Genomic DNA, 18,700 nt, shown 5'->3' on the forward strand with positions numbered 1-18,700 from the left:
GGGATATCATGGTAAGAGAAGACCAAATTCCCGAGGCTCAATCCTTCCCTTCCTCTCCCCTCCCCCTCCGGAAGTCACCACATCAAGTGTTGATGCTTTATAGCTGTTGCTTGAGCTTAGGGACCTGAAACTTTTCTTGCACCACAGTCTGAAGATGATGTGGCCTCACAGAAGTGAGAAAAGAGAATTTCAAGATGCCTTGACCATGCCTGTTTCCCAAAACGATCTGGAGATGCTCTCTGCACCAAGGGTATTTGACCTAGTTATGTGGCCAGCACTATAAATAGGGCAAACTGTGTGCATAACACCATCCTCCTAAGATCACTGGCAGCATTAAGATAAAGAGATATCTTCATCTCTGTCTTCTATTTCTTTTTGACTTTGAATGAGCATACAGGTTAGAGCCATGGTGCTCTGACATTTCAAGTTCTGTCAAGTTTCTCCAGTTGTTTCCTAGAGGCCTCAGAACAAGGGCATTACAGAAGAGAGGAAGAGAGAAGTGATACCTCCTGATCCTTTGAATAACTGCAGGAGCCATACAGGAGAAGGTTGGGGTATTAAAGCAGAAAATCAACACCTATAAGTTCTTATGTACAGCTGTTACATTACTCTGTGTGTGAGGAAAATACAGGCCATCACTCCAAGAAGACCAGCATGCTCTATTCTTATAAAATCCACATTTAGAGGCCGTAAGTCTTTAAATAACTGCTTCACAAAATTTTCATCATGTTTTAGCTGGGACTTAAAATTAAGTACAGAAATATGGACCCTGTTCCTACTGAAGCAACAATAAACATTTTTCTTGCTAGCAGCCAAACATAAATATTCTATAAATAGAAGTAAGCCTCCTCCCTTTGAAGGTGGTATCACTTATTGTTTAAGAAGACTGCAGTGGAAAGTAGTTCTGTACTAAATTCTTCATTTTGGAAATTTTATACCTGAAGCACAACTTCATACTGAAACGATTTTGATAACTCTATACTACAAATCATGAACAGAATCAAGTGTGAGGTAAAAGTTTCCCTATCAGGTGATTCTGTATCAAACATTGTTAAAAATAAATGACAAAAAAAACTTTCTGAAGTCCAGTACAGTTTTCCTGAATACTGAAATGTGACTGAAAGTGTAACAATGAAAAATAGTAATCTGTAGCGTACCCAGCTTGTTTTGTTTAGCAGGTCTTTCCTTATACGTAAATTAAAAATATTGTTTCCTTCCACAGAAGATTAAAAGTCAGTAGATCCTTCCTCAGGGTAGGAGAAAGAGAGCTCTTGAGAGCTCCACTTTCCTTCACCTGCAGAGTCAGCTATTTCATTGGCTTGGATTCTCTTTTTCTGTAAAGGACATAGCACATATCATCTATCATTGAAAGAAGTTTTAAAAAGATTTTAAGTATGTTTTCAAAATGATAAATTCTGAAAACAGAACCCAAGCATTTAAACACTTACCATATCTTTTGTTAGGTCAGAGAGATTATGTAAAATTAACAGAAACAACCAACTTTAAGGACATAAGTTTAAAGGCAGCCCCCTGCCTTTATAGACAACGTAAGCTATCTAGTCTGACAATTTTGTGCCATCATGAAAAAAGACAACAACCCCTTCGAATTTACAGTAATCTTGACCACTTTTTGTCCTGTGAACTGAAGCAAAGCACTTGGCAGCTATGAACTCCTCCTGCTGTTCACCTGAAGCATTTCTCCACTGTTTCATCCGCTGGTTCTGTACCTGAGCTGCCTCCTCCTTATGAAAGCACTATGAAAATGATAGACAGATTCACCGTTCTTATGTCATGTTTTATTATCCATTATTTAATTAACACAATAAAATTCCAATCAAGTTGCAAAGTTCAAGAAATTAAAAGAAAAAAATACAGATTTTCTACAGCCATTCCCACTTCGTCTACCCTGAAGATTATCACATTATCTCTCCTTGTTACCAACTTCAGTATTTTGGGACACTGGACAGGCACTGTTAAATAACAAGTGTATGAGCAGGCAGGTGGACAGAGATTTCAGGTATGCCACCTGACTTCTAGCAGGGCTAAATCATTTATCAAGGCTATTTAAGATATGCAAGCTAGCACTGTCTATTACCTGTAGCCACAGTCAATTACAGCTGAAAATGGGAATCATTTTTACTTGTAAAGGAACAGAAAACAGCACTTGTTTTCAGAAATCTTTGGTATTCTGGTAATTTGACCATGTATTTGAAGACCAGCTCAAGATGTAGATACCTACAGGAGCATAATTAGAAATACACATACTGAAGTGAGTCCAGCAAAGGCCACAAAATGATTAAGAGACTGGAACAGCTGTCATACAAGGACAGGTTGAGGGAGCTGGGATTGCTTAGTCTCAAGAGAAGGTTCAGGGGGATCTTTTCGTACATATATAAATATCTGATGGGAGGAAGTAAAAGACAGAGCAACTGTTCTCAGCAATATCCCGTGAAAAGACAAGTGCCCTAGCTGAAATACAGGAAATTCCACTTAAACACAAGAGGAAAAACAAACAAATGAACCCCCCCCCCCCACCACCACTTTTACTGTGAGAGGTCAAAGCCTTAAAGCCAAGAGAATGGACCAGATTGCCCAGAGAGGTTGTGGTGTCTTTATCCCTGAAAACACTCGAAACCCTACTGGACACAGTACCAAAGAACATGCACTAGCTGACCCTGCTTTGAGCTGGGGGTTAGACTATACAATCTCTGGAGGTTCCTAACAATCTCAATGATTCTACAATTCTATGTCCTATAAATGATCAAATGTCTTCCGTGATGAATGTAACAAATAATTAAAGTCTCCATAACGTTATATTGTATATTTATTTCATGATTTGAATCAACACTTCCTTGTCAATGTTCACTTATCACCAATGTGTCAAGATACAGGCTGACGTAGTTTGAACTTACTAGCTTTGCCCCACGCACTGTGAATCCATAAACCTTATCATCGTGTTCATGGCAAATAACTGTCAGGTCTGGAGACCTATCAAAGTTTCCTCATGTTGAAATAGTTTGGTCATGAAGACCAGAAGACCGAAAACAAGACTATGATTTCTCGAGTTTTTTTTCCAAAATGTCTTTTTTGACTTGCTCTTATGGAACTGCCTAATTAGCAGCAGCTCAGTCTGTCACAGTGGGGAAGTAATAACAGGCTATAATTACTGATTGCAAGCATACACAGCTCCCCTCACATGCGTCTTGCCTGCTACTGAATAAAAAGCAGCTTACATAACACTTTTGACATTCTTTGTACACTTCTACAATATGTAAAGGAGTCATGAGAATCACGTGATTCCATTGTGAACTAGAGATAAAAGGTTAGCAACCCAAGCGTGGCTCTGAATGTAGACTTAGCTCAGCTAGAAAGCCATGCCAGGACAGAAGGAAAAAAAGTGCCAAACGCTGAACTAAAAGCAGCACAAGCTGCGTGCCATTATTGACTAACTAGATGGATGCATAAAAGTACTTTTTGCTCAAAAGATTCATTAATTAGTATTAATACTTTTTTACTGCACAGTAATTTTGATAGTTTCCTGCAACTGATGATTTAAAGATATAAGCAGAACGTAGTTTGTACCTAGAAGTAATAATCATGAGCAATTTTCATATATATTTCCTCCTTATTAAAAAAAAAAGTGCACTGATGACTAACCATTTACAGTGCAATATTCACATTTAGTTTTACAGCCACTACAAAAGACGAGAAAATGGTATTTCCGGAACTCTTTAATTAGTTTCTTCTTCTGCTTCAAAGGAATAGTGGGATTATTGTCCATTTCTTGAACCAATGCCAGAAGATACTGATTTGTTTGTTGTTTTTGGTCTTCATATTCTTTAGATGTCAAACGCTGACAGAAGGTGAAGCCTTTATAAGAAACCAGAGGTTCAGATTAGGTTATGCATCATGTAAGAAACTCTGTGATTACAAAAATAATGAGAAACATAGGTGTGTGGATATTCCAGCTCAGATGCAATTATAGTTCTCTACAAGTGAAGTGAAATGGACAGCCCACCACTGAGCCTGGATGAACATATAAACATTAATTGCAAAAATAAAACTGAAAAGCAGTGTTACAAGTGTGAGGTCACAGGTGATTCTGTGTGGCAAATAGGCCTGCAAGATAACCAATAAAATTCTCGCAAACAGACGCCAAACTGAAGAAAGCTATACAAGACAAGACCTGGCACCTTGCGGTCTTCATGATCCTTGTGAGTGGATCAAGTCCATAGCAAGGCCCAGTACGGCGTGCAAATAAATGCATTCCATGGAGAAAAATTTGCTTCTGAACCACACTTAATGAGCTGAAAAATATTTTAATCCCAGACACACACCAAGTGTCAAATGGCTTTTTTTTAGGATACACTACCTTTATGTAAGCCTAAAGTTCTTAATAACCTTTCTGCTAACCAAGAAATGGAAAAGACTTTTTCAAAACTCTAAGCAAAACCATCAAGGTCTGTGCTCAAGACATCTATTAGCACCTCTAACTATTGAACTATGAGAATTTTTAGGTACTTCATGGCAGAAGTATGTCACCCCTGAAAAATAAAACCAAGTCAAATACACAGAAACCAAACTACAAGCAAGTCACTTCAGGGGTGGGGAAGAACATATTTTGCACTGTTTTCTCAGGAACTAGTTTAGTGAAAAAAATTGTAATGTGTTCAGACTAGAGAATTGAGAGAATCCTTGCTCTCTAATGTTCAAAGTTCAGTGTTTTGCTTTAAGCAGACAATTTAATTATTTGGTGAATTAGTCACCTGGCCATTTATCTAGTCACTCCCATGCTCTTCTCACAGTAAAGAAATGTATTCAATGTGAAATTTTAGTTAAATACTGATGGTAAACTGATGTTTGTAGAAGTGTTTGAATAAGAACAGGCATCATATCATCTACCTGAATTGATATCTGCATCTTGTCCTTCCAGCAAGCTTTCCAGCCTCCTACTAGTTAGTTCCAGAAGAGTTAAAGGAGTCTGAAAACACAACCCCCACCAAGAACAATTACAAAAAAGATACTTTTGTATTTTGAGAATCTATGGCTTTTAGATTATCAGTTTAGAAACACAGAAATTAACTGCTGATGAATCTAAGGCTACCATATTTAATCAATTATACATTCAAAATCTCCACAAAATTGCACTGAAGCACACATGCATATGTTTGATTATTTCTGAATCTCTGACCAAAGAAATAGGAGTTACTGTCTCACACAGAGGCAAGAGATTATGAACCTGGTTAACACTGAACTCCTGCAAAAATCAGAATGGGCCTTGAACTGATTCCAGCTTATAACAAAGGCTCAAGTGCAGCTGTGAAAATGCAGCCATCACCCATTCTGCCATCACTGCTATAGAGCAATAAGCACTTTGGATGTCACATCTGGCTCCACCTCCAATCACGAATCAAAGCCCTAAGCTCATTAGAAACCTTAACAACCAAAAAAATGTTTTCTGGCTGTGTATTAATTCACACAAAACCCAGACTCTTTAATCACTTAATACTTCCAAACTAAACTGGAGCTAATTAAAAAATAAATAAAACCAACCCAACAACCACCAAAAAAAAAATCCTACTCCTACATCTCTTAACTTCAGCTGTGGGCAGAAATAGAAACAAATATATTAGTACAAGAATTAAAATTAACATTTTACTGAAACCAAACCAGTATTGCTATGAGGCTTACTTGTAATGAGACAATGCTGTAAATATCTATAGCATTTTACAGCTATTTTGTAACAGCTAAGATGAGCTGAACTACCTAGTTTAGTGTTTTAATGGGAAATTTTATAACCACGAAAGAAAAGAAAGTAGAGAAGCACTACCCACTTCAATTTATTGGTTGAAACGCAGAAAGTTAATATAGGAAAAGATCAATCTTCCCTGATCCTATATGTGACAAAACATGGTGGAATGTAACTAAAGCAGGCAATAAAATATTTATCTATATAAATGGCCTTCCTATTTAACTATGTTCAGTTCATTTTGAGGTCTTATTTATTTTCTTTAATTTAGAAGTGACTTTTTCAAAATACCAAGAGAGCTCCTGGAGCTGACAAAGCTATGAACGTGTGCTGGGACACCAAGCATGTTTTTCGATGTACAATTCAGAATATGTCAACAAATTTCTAATGGAGAAGGGCATTGCAAGATGCCCGAAAACTTAGTAGAAAGCCAACAGAAACAAGGTGCCAAAAGGGTTCTGTAAGATTTTAAATACTCAAAATACTTTCTTAATGAAAATGAGGTGAATAAAAAGAGAGGATATTGTATATAACAGACTGTAAAACTATTAGAAAGGTATCCCCCATAGTCTGGAAGAGATTCTGACCCTACTTGACTATACCAGACTTTAACAGTTGGAACATTAAGCCCCTCTCTTCTGACCTCCCATCCCCATAAAGCCATTACATGGTACTTAACACTTTAAGTGACAAAGACTTCAAGGTAAGTAGAAAAAACAAAACAAGACAAAAAAAACCCAAAAACCTTGAAGAGGTCAGAGTGATTGTCCATCAGAAACTGAATCAGCAGTTCTGCCTGTGATTTTGACAGTGTCTTGTTCTGTAAAATGAACTTCGTACAAGTCTTGATGATCACTGATCTGTTATCAAACTAGAAAAAGAAGAACATAGATTTGGCATTATATTTGCTTGCAATGCATTAGCCAAATACTAATTACAACGGGAGGCTTTCAGTGTAGGAGGAACATATTGAAATTTGCTTTAAAACAGATCACACCAGAAGGCAGTAAATAAGATACTTTTAACTCCTGATAAAAATTGTTAGTTTTACTATGAGAAACTGCTATTTTCCACACTAAACATAACAGATACGTACTTGTTTTTGTAATTTGTAGCCCTCAGATTCTGATGCAATGGCTATAAATGTCAGCAGTCTATGCAGTTCTTCTCGAATATTTGGTGCTAATAATCTTATATAGAGTTGTGATGCCTCTAGAGCTTGTTCTGTTTTTCCTTTTTCTGCAATGGAGTAAAATAGTGTATCCAGTGCAATTGTGTTTTCAAAGTCAAAAATATGTATTTAAAATGTATTTTAAGCCCAATATTATTCCCAGTTTATTTCAGTAAAGCAGGTTAACACAGTGTCTTCTAAAAATCTTGAAAAGACTTGATACAGCATATAATCAATATAACCTTAAAGCCTTTGTCTATAGCTAGACAAGTAACATAAGCTTGGAAAATACCTCCAGGACATTTCTATGTTCTGTATACAATGTACAAGCACTAAAGTGATGTTTGGACTGCTCGTGTTTCCACATCTTTCTTTGTATCATAATCCAGGATTCAGCTCAAAGTAATTAAAGAGCTGAACAATTTTATCTTTTTGATTGCTCTGAGGTTCCTCCCCCTACCGCCAGCCCCTTTTCAAGCCATTCTGAGGCTTTTTTTGAGGAAGAGCGATAAGGTGGAAGTAACTTTCTATAAACATCCTTTCAGTTTATAATTCTAGTTATACGAATTTTGAAAGTGAGGAACCATCAAGAAGTTAAGTAACTTGCTTAAGGCAAGAGCAAGATGGGGGCAGATACAAGAATAGACCACAGGTATCGTTTTCTGACCTCTGTCCTATTATCAGGACTGAGATTATACTTCACAAGAAATAATCCACAACTTTCAGGGGCAGGCCGCAGGCCATTTAAATCAAAGTTGGTTGGATTTAAAAAGATCGAAAGAGCAAGTAAGTGACCTGCTTGGAAAAGAAAAGCAGACAAAAAGCAAGAAAGAATGGCCAAAGGAGGTGACCAAGGTGAGAAAGAAAAAAAAAGTCTAGAGATCAACACATTATGATTCAATTAACCACATAGGTGTTGAAGGCAAGCATGCTGCTGTGCCTCGTTTCCTAAAATAAACAGAGCAACAGGTTTAGACTGCATTACTTATGAAACGGACAGGTGCAGTCAGTCAAAATAACCTATCTACATTGTCACACATCTTAAATCAAATTGCTTAAGAATTTAGGGGTATATTATGCATAACTGTATACACATTGATAACAAAAAATAGAGTTGTACTACAGTCAACCGCAACAGCTCTCCTCTCTCCAAATTAATTGTGAAAGAGTTCTAAACATGTAGATATTCATGGCTATTTTGAGCTAGAGTCAGAAAAACAGGACTTTAATCAAAGCTAATTGTACTGGATTCTACTTGAAAAATACCTTTAGAATGCAGGCTGTTATGCACTGACAGCCATAACCAATTCCATAGCTCTAAGACGGAAATGTAGTTACAAAAAAAGTTAAGCACAATCTCCTGAGTGTGATGTAGTGTAGACAAGAACACAGCTCAGAACAGACTTAAGAACTCAAACTGTAATATATTCAAATGGGGAATCATTTCCTAATGACGAATTTAGGGTTACTTCCTCAAAGAGAGACAGTGTTTGTTAGAAACTGCTCACAAGATGTTTTTACCCAAGTTGGAAGAATGACAAAGTAAAGAATAAAAAAATAAGATGAAAAATAAGAAAGAAGATAACCACAGGACATGTTGTTTAGATTAAGAAGCTATTTAAATAACAAAAAGTCCTACAAGCAATTGCACCATTAAACTAAATAGGAAGAATAATGGCACTATCTTTTAAATTGCCCAGAGATTTGACTGTTTTGATTCTTTAGTTTAGCAGTAGTCCCTTATACTGGTTTATACCTGTTTTGTATTTAAACTGCATATTTAAACTAAAACATCTTTAATTTAAGGAAACACTTAGCAGAAGTTACCAGCAGTTAAGTCAGGTATTTCAGATTAGCATTCTTCTGTTAGTGGTGGGATACGTAATTTTGCCATAGTTTCCCTTTCATGACTCCTATTATAATTTCACTTTTTTCCTCCATAACAAAATACAGCTGATAAAATTATTGCCTTTTGTATCTCCATGAGTTTTTAGACATGGCCTCTACCTCTGCTCCAACTTTTACAGAGGACAACTGTGTTCCTATGCCAGCAAGCTCTACCGAGTTCTCTGAAAACTATAATTTTTGTTAATATTCTATAAACTTTACAGTACTGAAGAAGTAACAGAGTCTATTTAAGGTAGGATTAATCTTAAATCTCTGTTTAAATTTAACCGTTCTGCTTTACTTGTGAAAAGCTGTGGGGAGGTTTTTGGGGATTAGAGCCTGAATCAAACTTCAACAGCCCCTTGTATCATTTTAAATAACTATTTATTACCTTTAAAAAGAAATTCATAGCCAAAAAACTTTCTCCTAGTTAAGTGAACTATATAACAGAATGATTTTACATCTGTGCTACCGGTCACAAGTAGCAACAAGGGAAATTCTGACTAGAGATAAGAAATTTTCACAATGAGAGTAGTTACGTATTTAAAGAGGTTAACCACAGAAATTGTGGAATCTCTACCCTTGATGAATTTCAGAACTCATCTGGACAACACCCTGTACAACTTGATCTGTGAAGTTAGCCTTTCATTTGAACAGGGCTTCACACCAGTGACCTCCCTTGGAGGTGCTTTAATTTAGGTTGGAAGGGACATCTGCAATATCATTGCAGATGTCATGATTCAATCTTTATTAATACTTAGTAAGTTACACCCTTTAGACAGCTTTCACTCTTACTTTTTGTTAAAAGTTGCTCTTACCTAGAAGTTCTATAATTCCTGCATGAATATCGAGATCTTGAGTGGCAAGAAGGGAGTCCTTCTTTTGACTATAATATTTAATTATAATGTCAAAAAGAATCTTCTTGTGAGTATTCAGATTGCTTGGTTTGTTATTGCTTTGAGGTAACTGCTGACTAACCATCACTATGAATTGGTCTGGGAAATACTCCAAGCATTCAATTGCAGCATAGAGCCATTTGTCAAGCCTGCAGAAGGAAAAGTTAGTTTTAGTGCTTATTTTAAAGTGCTCTGCCTGGTGTTAATTCACCCTTTAAAGAAAATCAGATAGAAAGAACCATGCAAGTACCGCCACATATCTGAACTGCAGCATTAACTTTGTTGCTTATTAAACAATTTATGTATTTTACTTCACTACAGTAGTTCGAAGACATGCTCAAAATAAGTAGCTTTCAGTTTTCCTGCACTAGAGATAATGTGCCTGAGGTATGTGCAGATCAAAAGAAAGCGACAATCGCACAAGACCGTCACTGACATTATGACATTTGTCAGATTCAGGTAGTATTTAAACCTAACACCACCACTCCCCAGCATACACCATGAAAACCCAGAGCTAATCAGAGTGTAAAAGCCAGGGACTGGTGCTTTTTGAGAAGCAGAGAAATTAGACAATCGGTCTGAAAACAAGGATAATCAAAAAGAATTTAAAGCCTGGAAGACTGTGGAAGCCAATAATTAATGGGGGCTGGGAAAGAGGAAAGGTCAAAAGATTCTTACAAAACAGTCCTATCACTCAGCTACTTATTGTAGGGTATGCTTGTGACATTAGGTCATGTAGAAGGTCATCTGATCTGGAGCCAATGGAAAACATTTTTCTAAAATGTGCCTAGCCAAGGATGACTAAGATGATTAAGGTACCGGAGCATCTCTTATATGAGGAAAGGCTGAGAGAGCTAGCACTCTTCAGCCTGGAGAAGAGAAGACTGAAGGGGGATCTTATCAATGTGTATGAGTATGTGAAGGGAAGGTGTAGAGACGATGGGGCCAGACTCACTTCAGTGGTGTCCAGCAATAGGACGAGAGGCAACAGGCACAAACTGAAACACAGGAAGTTCCATGTAAGCATGAGAAAAACTTTACTGGGAGGGTGACTGAGCACTGGAACAAGTTGCTCAGAGAGGTTGTGGAGTCTCCTTCATTGGAGATATTCAAAATCCATCTGGACACAATCCTGGGCAACATGCTCTAGGTGACCCTGCTTGAGCAGGGGGTGTGGTCTAGATTTCCAGAGGTCCCTTCCAACTTCAAACATTCTGTGATTCTGTGACTGTGTGTTTCTCAAAAAAAGAGTGTGTACAATAAGTAATACTGTTATTTAAATAAGAACCTCCTAGAAAGTGTTATGCAACATCACCCTAAAATGAAGAACTGGACACTTGAAATACTGATTCGAGACTATTAAGATTCTGAGACACTTCTTCATAGTGGTCTGTGACAGGGATTTATTGCTGGTCAATAGTTTAACAGCTCTCTCCATCAGAAGTGTGATCAGTCACATCTAAGTGTATGATTTCTCAGTCAGTGTGGCTTAAAGAAAAATTTTTTACTTGAGTGGTTTTTTCAGAAGTATAGTGGAAGTGTTCTCAGAAGTCAGTTTGTTAAGATAAATCACTTCAACAACCTGAAGGTTTTTTTTTTTTTTTTAACCTTAACAGTTAAACTGATTCAAGTTCCCCATACAAAGAATACAGCTAACAGCACTTCAGAAAAACTACAGTCCCCACATGAAACTGTTTATGTGACCTACATCAAAGGCATCATTTTTCTTAAGCATCTGTTGCCTCTATGACTTAACTAGGGAGAGAACATGCAAGGGCAATATAAAGTTCAGGTAGGAAACTCATTGTTCAAAGATGCTGGAAGGTCAGAGAGGGGAGGGGGGGAAGTCACTAGCTCAGCTAATTTGTACAAAAGAAACCCAGAATCATAGAACCTGGGGGTGGGGAATTACCCTTATCTGACTCTTTGGATACAACATAACTTGAACTAAATCAACGACTTGCAAGAAGATGAAAATATTATTTAAGATCTACAGAATATCTTATTCCTGTCATAGGAAGCAGAAACAGATTTTGGGATTGCTTCTGGACAGCTAGATAAACATGAACTTCAGCTGCAAATGCTGCAGCCAATAAGCTTAAGTCTTGGATGTGTAGGTGGGATAGTATAGTTAAGCAGAAATAAGAGATTAATGGCCTCACTTCAGTTATGATGCCATTAGCACTGCAAACAAACTGCATCTAGTTTTATCATCCATGATAGCTCTAAAGAGCAGATAAACTGGAAGACATCCTTGAAAGTTAAATATTCAAAAAGCAGTCTAGGTAGCTTTATAAAAGAGGATGAGTAAAGCAGAATTTGATTACATGGAGAAGAGGGATTTAATTGCATCAAATATAACAAGACCCTGTATCTGAAGCTAGAGACAGAAAATTTAAGATAAAAGAAATTATGTATTTTTTCATTTTTTGATAGTGGGGGCAACTAATCCTAAAACAACTTGTAACATCAGTGAGGATTCTTCATACCTGGAATTTATTGTTTCTCAGGCACGTCATTGTTTAGGCCTAAACAATTTGGGGTCTGCATAGATGCTATTCCAGCCACTCACTTAAGTCACTTGAAAATAAATTAATGAAGCAAGTTTAAGGACTGAGACAGAGTGACTAGTATTTTCAGAACAAACCATTTGGGTTTTTTTGTTTGTTTGTTTTGTTTTGCTTTTTTACACAGTCCAATTTATTAGCAAAGAACCAAATGTTATAGACACTAAATACAGAATAGGAACTGTATAGAAAAGATTGTAAGAGACAAAACCCACCAATGACCTAAGAATCAAGTACAATGCAAATATGAAACTAGAAAGAAACAGTATATACAACCATTCTTGGAGAGAAAAAAATAAAACAAGAACAGGAAGTTAGAGTACTATCAAGCAATAAACCTGATTCACAAGCAGAAGTTTCACTAGCTTATTTAAAACTCCAAAAACATTAAAATATTAATATTTTCCCACTAAAGCAAGAATATATAAAAATTGTAACAGAGATGTTCTTTATAGTACACAGATAGACCTCAACATATCACAAATGACTAAATTTGATTGATTTGGCAGAAATAAACATTATTAGGACATACACACATGAGGAGATACACCTGGACATATTCAGTAAAACTACAAGCTAAGACAGAGGTCAGCCCAGGTGCAATTAACAGGAACACTATGAAAAAATAAAAGAACATAAAAAAAGAGCATTGAGAGCATGCAGACATTTTTACTTTCATAAATTCTTCACATCATAAGCATTCTTCAGTGCTACAGCTTTGCTTCTTCTCTGCTATTAGTAACAACAGGTGCCTTCTTGTTTTTACACCTTCATAGCACCAGGAAATGCAACTAAACCCCTTTAAGCCACTGCAACTATAAAGACCCCTTAAAAACAAACAAAAACCTCACAAACCCAGAACAAATCTGTTCAACTTCTGGTATCTGTTATAGGGATCTAAGACTGAAATATCTACTCTAGAAACTAACAGTATTTTCAAACCTTGTAACATCATTTTTAATGTACTTAAAAATCCTCATATGTGCAATCCTGGAGACATACCTTTTGTGACTTCCTTTACCAGTTCTGAAAATCTAACAAGGGAAAGCACATTAACACCATCCCAGTTTAAGAATATTTAAGTGTAACGATATCCTACCTTGCTCCCCTAACAGAAATCTTAAAGCAAGAGTGAAAGAAAATGTTTGCTAATAAACTTTTTTTTTTTTTAAACAGATGTGTAACTTACTCAGGCAAGTTTAGGCTGCACATAACCCCTCTGTCCAGGAAAGTATTTGAGATAATCAGGTCTTCTTCTCTGCCAAAACAGTCTGTTTTTCTCTTTACTGAAGATACCAAAATATTTTCTAGAACTGGAACATCAATTAATTGCAGTAGTCGAAGCAGTGTGTGCTGTTTCCAGACATCATCTATTACTGTTGTAAAAAAAAAAAAAAAAAAAAACCTTCAGAAATCCCATCTTATCTAAAATATTAATCAATGTTTCTGCTCAACCAAGAATCTTTTAAATGTTCAAAGACAATAATTTAACAGCATAATATAATGTAAACATAGGTTAAGTTTCTTGGTTGGGTAAGGAAGGGATCAAAGCAGGGGTACTAATCAAGAAGGCTTTAAAGAGAGCATGTCTCCCTCTATCATGTTAAATGTAACTAACCTACTCTAGTGTTTTAGTAAAATATACAAAGAAAGATGTAAGTGAATAGCAAAGAAACTGTATAATACAGATATATTTAAGAAAAGGGCAATTTAGTCTTACAAAAATATTTCTTTTTGAAGTGATATTTGCCATCCTACACAAACTTTCCACAGTCCTGCAAACGGTTAATCCTGTTTCATTTCTTTCAGTTTACTTGCTGTGCGCCCCTTTAGCAATTTTGTATTCACTTGACTATTCTGCCATTAGTGACACTTTAAATTTAGGATTCAGAGAAGCAACCTTTAATGGAAATAAGGTAATCACCCTGAGTGAAGAGTTGCCGTGGTTCTCAAATTTATCCACTACCTGCCTCCCCTATGAAAAAACTTTTAGAAACAATAGAAATTAAAAATACTGACTGTGGAGTTGATTTCTTTCAGGATTAAGACTAGTAAACTGAGGAAACTTAAGCTAGAAGATGAAAGCCCTCATTTCACACCCAAATCGTAATTTTACTGTGTTTTGCTCAGATATATTCTCCTAAAGGTAAAATTGGCGAGCAGCTATCAAAGCAATGATCTTTCAAAAATATACAAGCTATGCCCAATACACAAAATTTTCTGGTTTGTATGAACATGTATACATTAAAACTATGCATCCTCAAACCATTAAGCAGGCACTTACATAGACTTAAGTGTTCATATTTTTATTTTGGAAAAAATGGAGAAGCATAGTGACTTGCATTAAGCTGCATTCAGCTGGAATGAAATTATATTCTAGGCACTGTATTTCAATAAGATGGTTCAATTACATTTTTAGCTTAGTATTCCTGTGCATTATGTCCTTCCAATCTTTAGTATAAGAGAATGAGCTGAGAAGATTATCATGGTGATAAGAATCTCTACTAACAGAACAACCCCACTGTTTTTGCATTCAGCCACTTGCAAATATGGGTCCATGGATTTAAAAAAAAAAAATCACTGCTGCATTACAACCAAGACTTAGCTTCTGTAACTTTAAGTGCCCAGAATAAATGTTATGTTTATAGAGTAAATCTGCTTATAAGAGCAGTACAGTAGAAAAATAGAACACCACCAGCAAAACATACTGATAGTCTTTGTAGCAATCAGGTGTTACAGTTGTAATGATTTAATGATATAGATGATGCAAAGACTGCATGGGGAGATCATATCTTCTATTAGAGAAACTAGGAAAAAAAAACCAAAACAATCTTCCGGGGGAAAAAAACCATTTTCAGATCTCATCCTCTTTGTAAGGTACAACAAAGACCTTCTAACATTCAGAATACCTGTTTTTATTGCTTGGTTTAAATAAATGGATATATCATTTAAAAAAAGTTTTTGATAAACAGTGCAAACACATTTTACAAAGAAAAATTTCAACCCTCACCTCTTTTTGAAATCAGTTGAGTTGGTTCATTAACCCTGATCTTTGGAGGCAAAGATGGATGAACATTTATTGATTGAAGTAGCTCCTCTATCCTCTTTTTATCAGCTGCTTCTAATGCTAAGGGGTTTGAATGGGTTGTTTCACACTTCACCCTGATACAGAAAAGAAAAAGACTAAATGCATACAAACACAATCAGGATGCATGCATCTTTCTCTCAGCTTCCAAACTGCAAATAAATCAGAACTCTCAACCTTAGGGCTACCTTGCATCTGGGATTTATCCTGCTGCCAGAAAAACAATCACCAACCTACGCTTTGTGGAAAGGGGAAGGATATTGCCTCCAATCTCTGTTTAGGGATTTCATTTCACTTGCCAGCTTCTCACTAGCAGTTCATTCACACCAGCTCTCAGATTTCAGCACAATCATGCAGACTCCACGTGACAAAAGGAAGACATAATATAAAAGCATCTAGAATTTTGATTTTTTCTTAAGCCTTTCCAATGATTATTTGGTCAAGACAGAAGACTGCACAAAGGCTTCCATCGACCCACTTGTATTGCATTTTATATGGATTAACATTCACAGAATACCAGCAAATGTCAACTGCTAATATTTCAACTGGGGAGGCCAAGAAAGAGCATTAGAATGAAGGAAGCCAGCATGAGGAAGGGAGCAAAAAGATTCCTAAGTCTACTCTACTGTGCTGGACTCCACTCTACATAACAAAGGAGTGGTCAAGGTAGCATTACTATGAAATGCTCGGTAGCATCTGTGATTCAGGCAAAACATTTTCCAAAACTGGCATGCAACACTAGTTTTTAAAGGTCTCCAACACCTGGGTTGGACACAAACTTCTGTAAAGTTACCCATCTTAACTTACAGAAAAACAAGCAAAAAACCCAAACACACATACAAAAGTACACAAATCAAAGTTCGGAATGTCTCACTTCAAATGTCTTTTTGTCTTCTGTCCATAAATTTGCTCAGGGGACAAGCTCTCACTGTCATTATTCTTTTTCAAAAGAAGAGGAGTAATATTGCTGTTCACAAATTTATAGAGACTACTGCTTGTGTCTTCAAACTCTGGTTCTTTTTCATTCTTGAATAGGTGAAGTTTTGCTCCAACTGGCTCAAACACCTTGTGATCCATCAGTGCTTGGCATACACGGACTCCCTTCAGCCGAGAAATATCATTACAGCTCAGGTACATGCTTTGCATAAGATGACTCAGTACTACATCAACAGCATTTGAGCCAGTGAAACAGTTTTTATACGTTTTTAGATGTAGTCTACGTCTTTTGATTTCCACCTGACTCTGAAGAGCATGAATAATACTATTCCACAACTGAGTTGCTTGAAAAGGACCAGCACAATCTACAAAACATTTACATGAAAGTTTTTATAAATATGCATATATTCACTTTAACATTTAAGCATTTTACTTCACTGTGTGAAATCTGTTCACAACATTCTCCGGAAGTGAACCCTAATTTACCAAAACAGTAAAAGACACCAGTCCATAAATCAGTCCTCCTTGTAAGTTGACTTTAGTCCACTAGATAAGCGTAGAGTCAATAAAAGAGAATTAGAGGGCAGATTAAAAGAAAATTAAAAAAGGAGGAAATGGGTGTTTTCATTACTATCACATACTGCATTCTCAACCCCATACCAGAGCATCGGTCTACTGCAGATGTCAACAGCTGGTACCAAAAGGGCTAGTGCGTTGCTTAATGAAGTTATCTGATACCTTCCCCAGGATGTTTCTCCTTTACATACCACTCTAAGCTCAGCAGATGACAAACTGACATCTGCAATAAATTAAACCTCTCTGTCCGCAATTTTTCCTTTATTCTGAACATGAGCTTAGACACAGCTCCAGGCTCAGCCCTAGCAGCGAAGCCCCCTCAACCATCATCTAGAGGTAAAGATGGAGGAACGTTAGTTGAGCGAAGAAACTGCTCTGTCCTCTCCGTATCAGCTGCTTGAAGCGCTACCTCCTTCCCGCGCTCCCGCAGGCCAACGGTCTCCCCCCGATCCCAGAGCCTCGCGGAACTAACAGCCGGAGGGAGCCGTTAAACGGGCGGGTACACGCCGGCCCCCTCGGACCCCCCGCCCCCAGGGGAGGAACCGCCAGCCCGAGGGCTGCTGCGTAAGAAAAGACCCGGCGGCGAGCGAAGGAGGGAGGGGGAAGCACCCTCTTCCCCTACCTCGCCGCTGCGGCTCCAGCTCGCTCTGGCTCCGGAGCCGCCTGAAGCGCGGAGTCAAATAAACCGCCATAACCGCAGCCCCGCCTCGGCCAGCCCGGCTGGCGGAAGCAGCGGCGCTACGTAACTTCCTGCCGAACGCCGGTCCCTCCCCCGCCGGCGGCCGCCCCAGCCCCGCCCCCGCGGCGGAAGCGAGGCGCGCGCAGGCGGCGGCCCCGCCCCGCCCGCCGCCGTCGCCGTCGCCGTCGCCGTCGCCGTCGCCGTTGCCGTCGCCATGGAGTAGCCGGAGCGGGACGGGGCTGAGCCGGGCCCGCAGCGAGACACAGAGGGCCGTGACAGGCGCCCGGCCGGGCCCACGGCGCCGCAGGCAGCGCGGCCCTGCGCTGCCTCAGGTGAGCGGCGGCGGCGCCGCGCCGTGACCCCGCGACCCGGGCGGCAGCGGCTGCCCGGGGCCTAGTGCCGCGGCGCCCGGGCCCGCGGCGGCTCCGCGCCCCGCGGCTGCGGCCTCGCGGCACCGAGGTTCGCCGCCCGACCCGTGCCGCCTCTGAGGGCGGCCGCAGCCTCCTGCAAGCCCCGTCCCACGGGCAGGAGCGGGGAGCGCTTCCCCCGGGAGGGCCGATCCGCGGGGGGCGGGCTGGGGGGGTCCGCAGCTTGTGTGTTTGTGTGTGGGGGGGAGGGTCTGCTGTCAGCGGGCGGCGAATAGAGCCTCTCTCGTAGGTCTCGTTCCCTGAGGTTTTGTTAGGATTTCAGTTGCGGCTCAGTGCAGAAATTAAAAAAAAATAAAAAAGTCATGAAGGTGACTTGCCCTGAGGGCAGCCGTACCGATACATCACTGCGTTTGCTCCTCACGTTGTTTTTATAGCAAATGCAAAACCTGCAGATCGTTTTCCTGAGATGCAGTTCTTCTAGTGCCTTTTGTGGAATCACCATTTTTTGAGTCAGATCGACTGCATAATAGTTTGGGTTGGGTGACATGAAGTAACCTTGCCTGCTGCCCTCTTTCAAGAAGGGATTCCCAGCTTGTCATAGGACAAAAATCTAGCAGAGTGCATGGTACCATGCGAGGGAGGGCACCGAATGTACCCATGTCAGTAGATCAGATGAGGCTATGGATTAGTTCATGGATAAATTAATAGTTTTGAGTTATGTAGTTGCCTTACAGAAGTGAGAGTTGAAGAATGATAAGGAATCTTTGCTTTGGTTTTATTTTTATT

At 38.8% G+C, this 18,700-nt stretch overlaps 2 protein-coding genes across 2 annotated transcripts in view; one reads left to right on the forward strand and one right to left on the reverse strand.

The window, feature by feature from the left end:
- Positions 1 to 1,774: 1,774 nt before the first annotated feature.
- On the reverse strand, positions 1,775 to 17,635 carry DEPDC4 (DEP domain containing 4). Its single transcript, XM_064510646.1, has 9 exons — positions 17,490 to 17,635; positions 16,230 to 16,656; positions 15,281 to 15,432; positions 13,460 to 13,646; positions 9,626 to 9,852; positions 6,846 to 6,988; positions 6,495 to 6,620; positions 4,903 to 4,981; positions 1,775 to 3,870 (listed from the first exon to the last, which is right to left on the reverse strand). The coding sequence occupies exons 1-9, from the start codon at positions 17,557 to 17,559 to the stop codon at positions 3,653 to 3,655; spliced, it is 1,629 nt and encodes a 542-aa protein (XP_064366716.1). The 5' UTR covers positions 17,560 to 17,635; the 3' UTR covers positions 1,775 to 3,652.
- Positions 17,636 to 17,639: 4 nt separating this feature from the next.
- The window catches only part of SCYL2 (SCY1 like pseudokinase 2), a 39,440-nt gene continuing 38,379 nt past the window's right edge, over positions 17,640 to 18,700 (forward strand). Inside the window, exon 1 of the mRNA XM_064510635.1 lies at positions 17,640 to 17,878. The gene's annotated coding sequence lies outside the window, so the exon portion shown is untranslated. The remainder of the gene's footprint in view (positions 17,879 to 18,700) is intronic.

This window comes from Dromaius novaehollandiae, chromosome 1 (genome assembly GCF_036370855.1).
Source record: "Dromaius novaehollandiae isolate bDroNov1 chromosome 1, bDroNov1.hap1, whole genome shotgun sequence".
NCBI lineage: Eukaryota > Metazoa > Chordata > Aves > Casuariiformes > Dromaiidae > Dromaius > Dromaius novaehollandiae.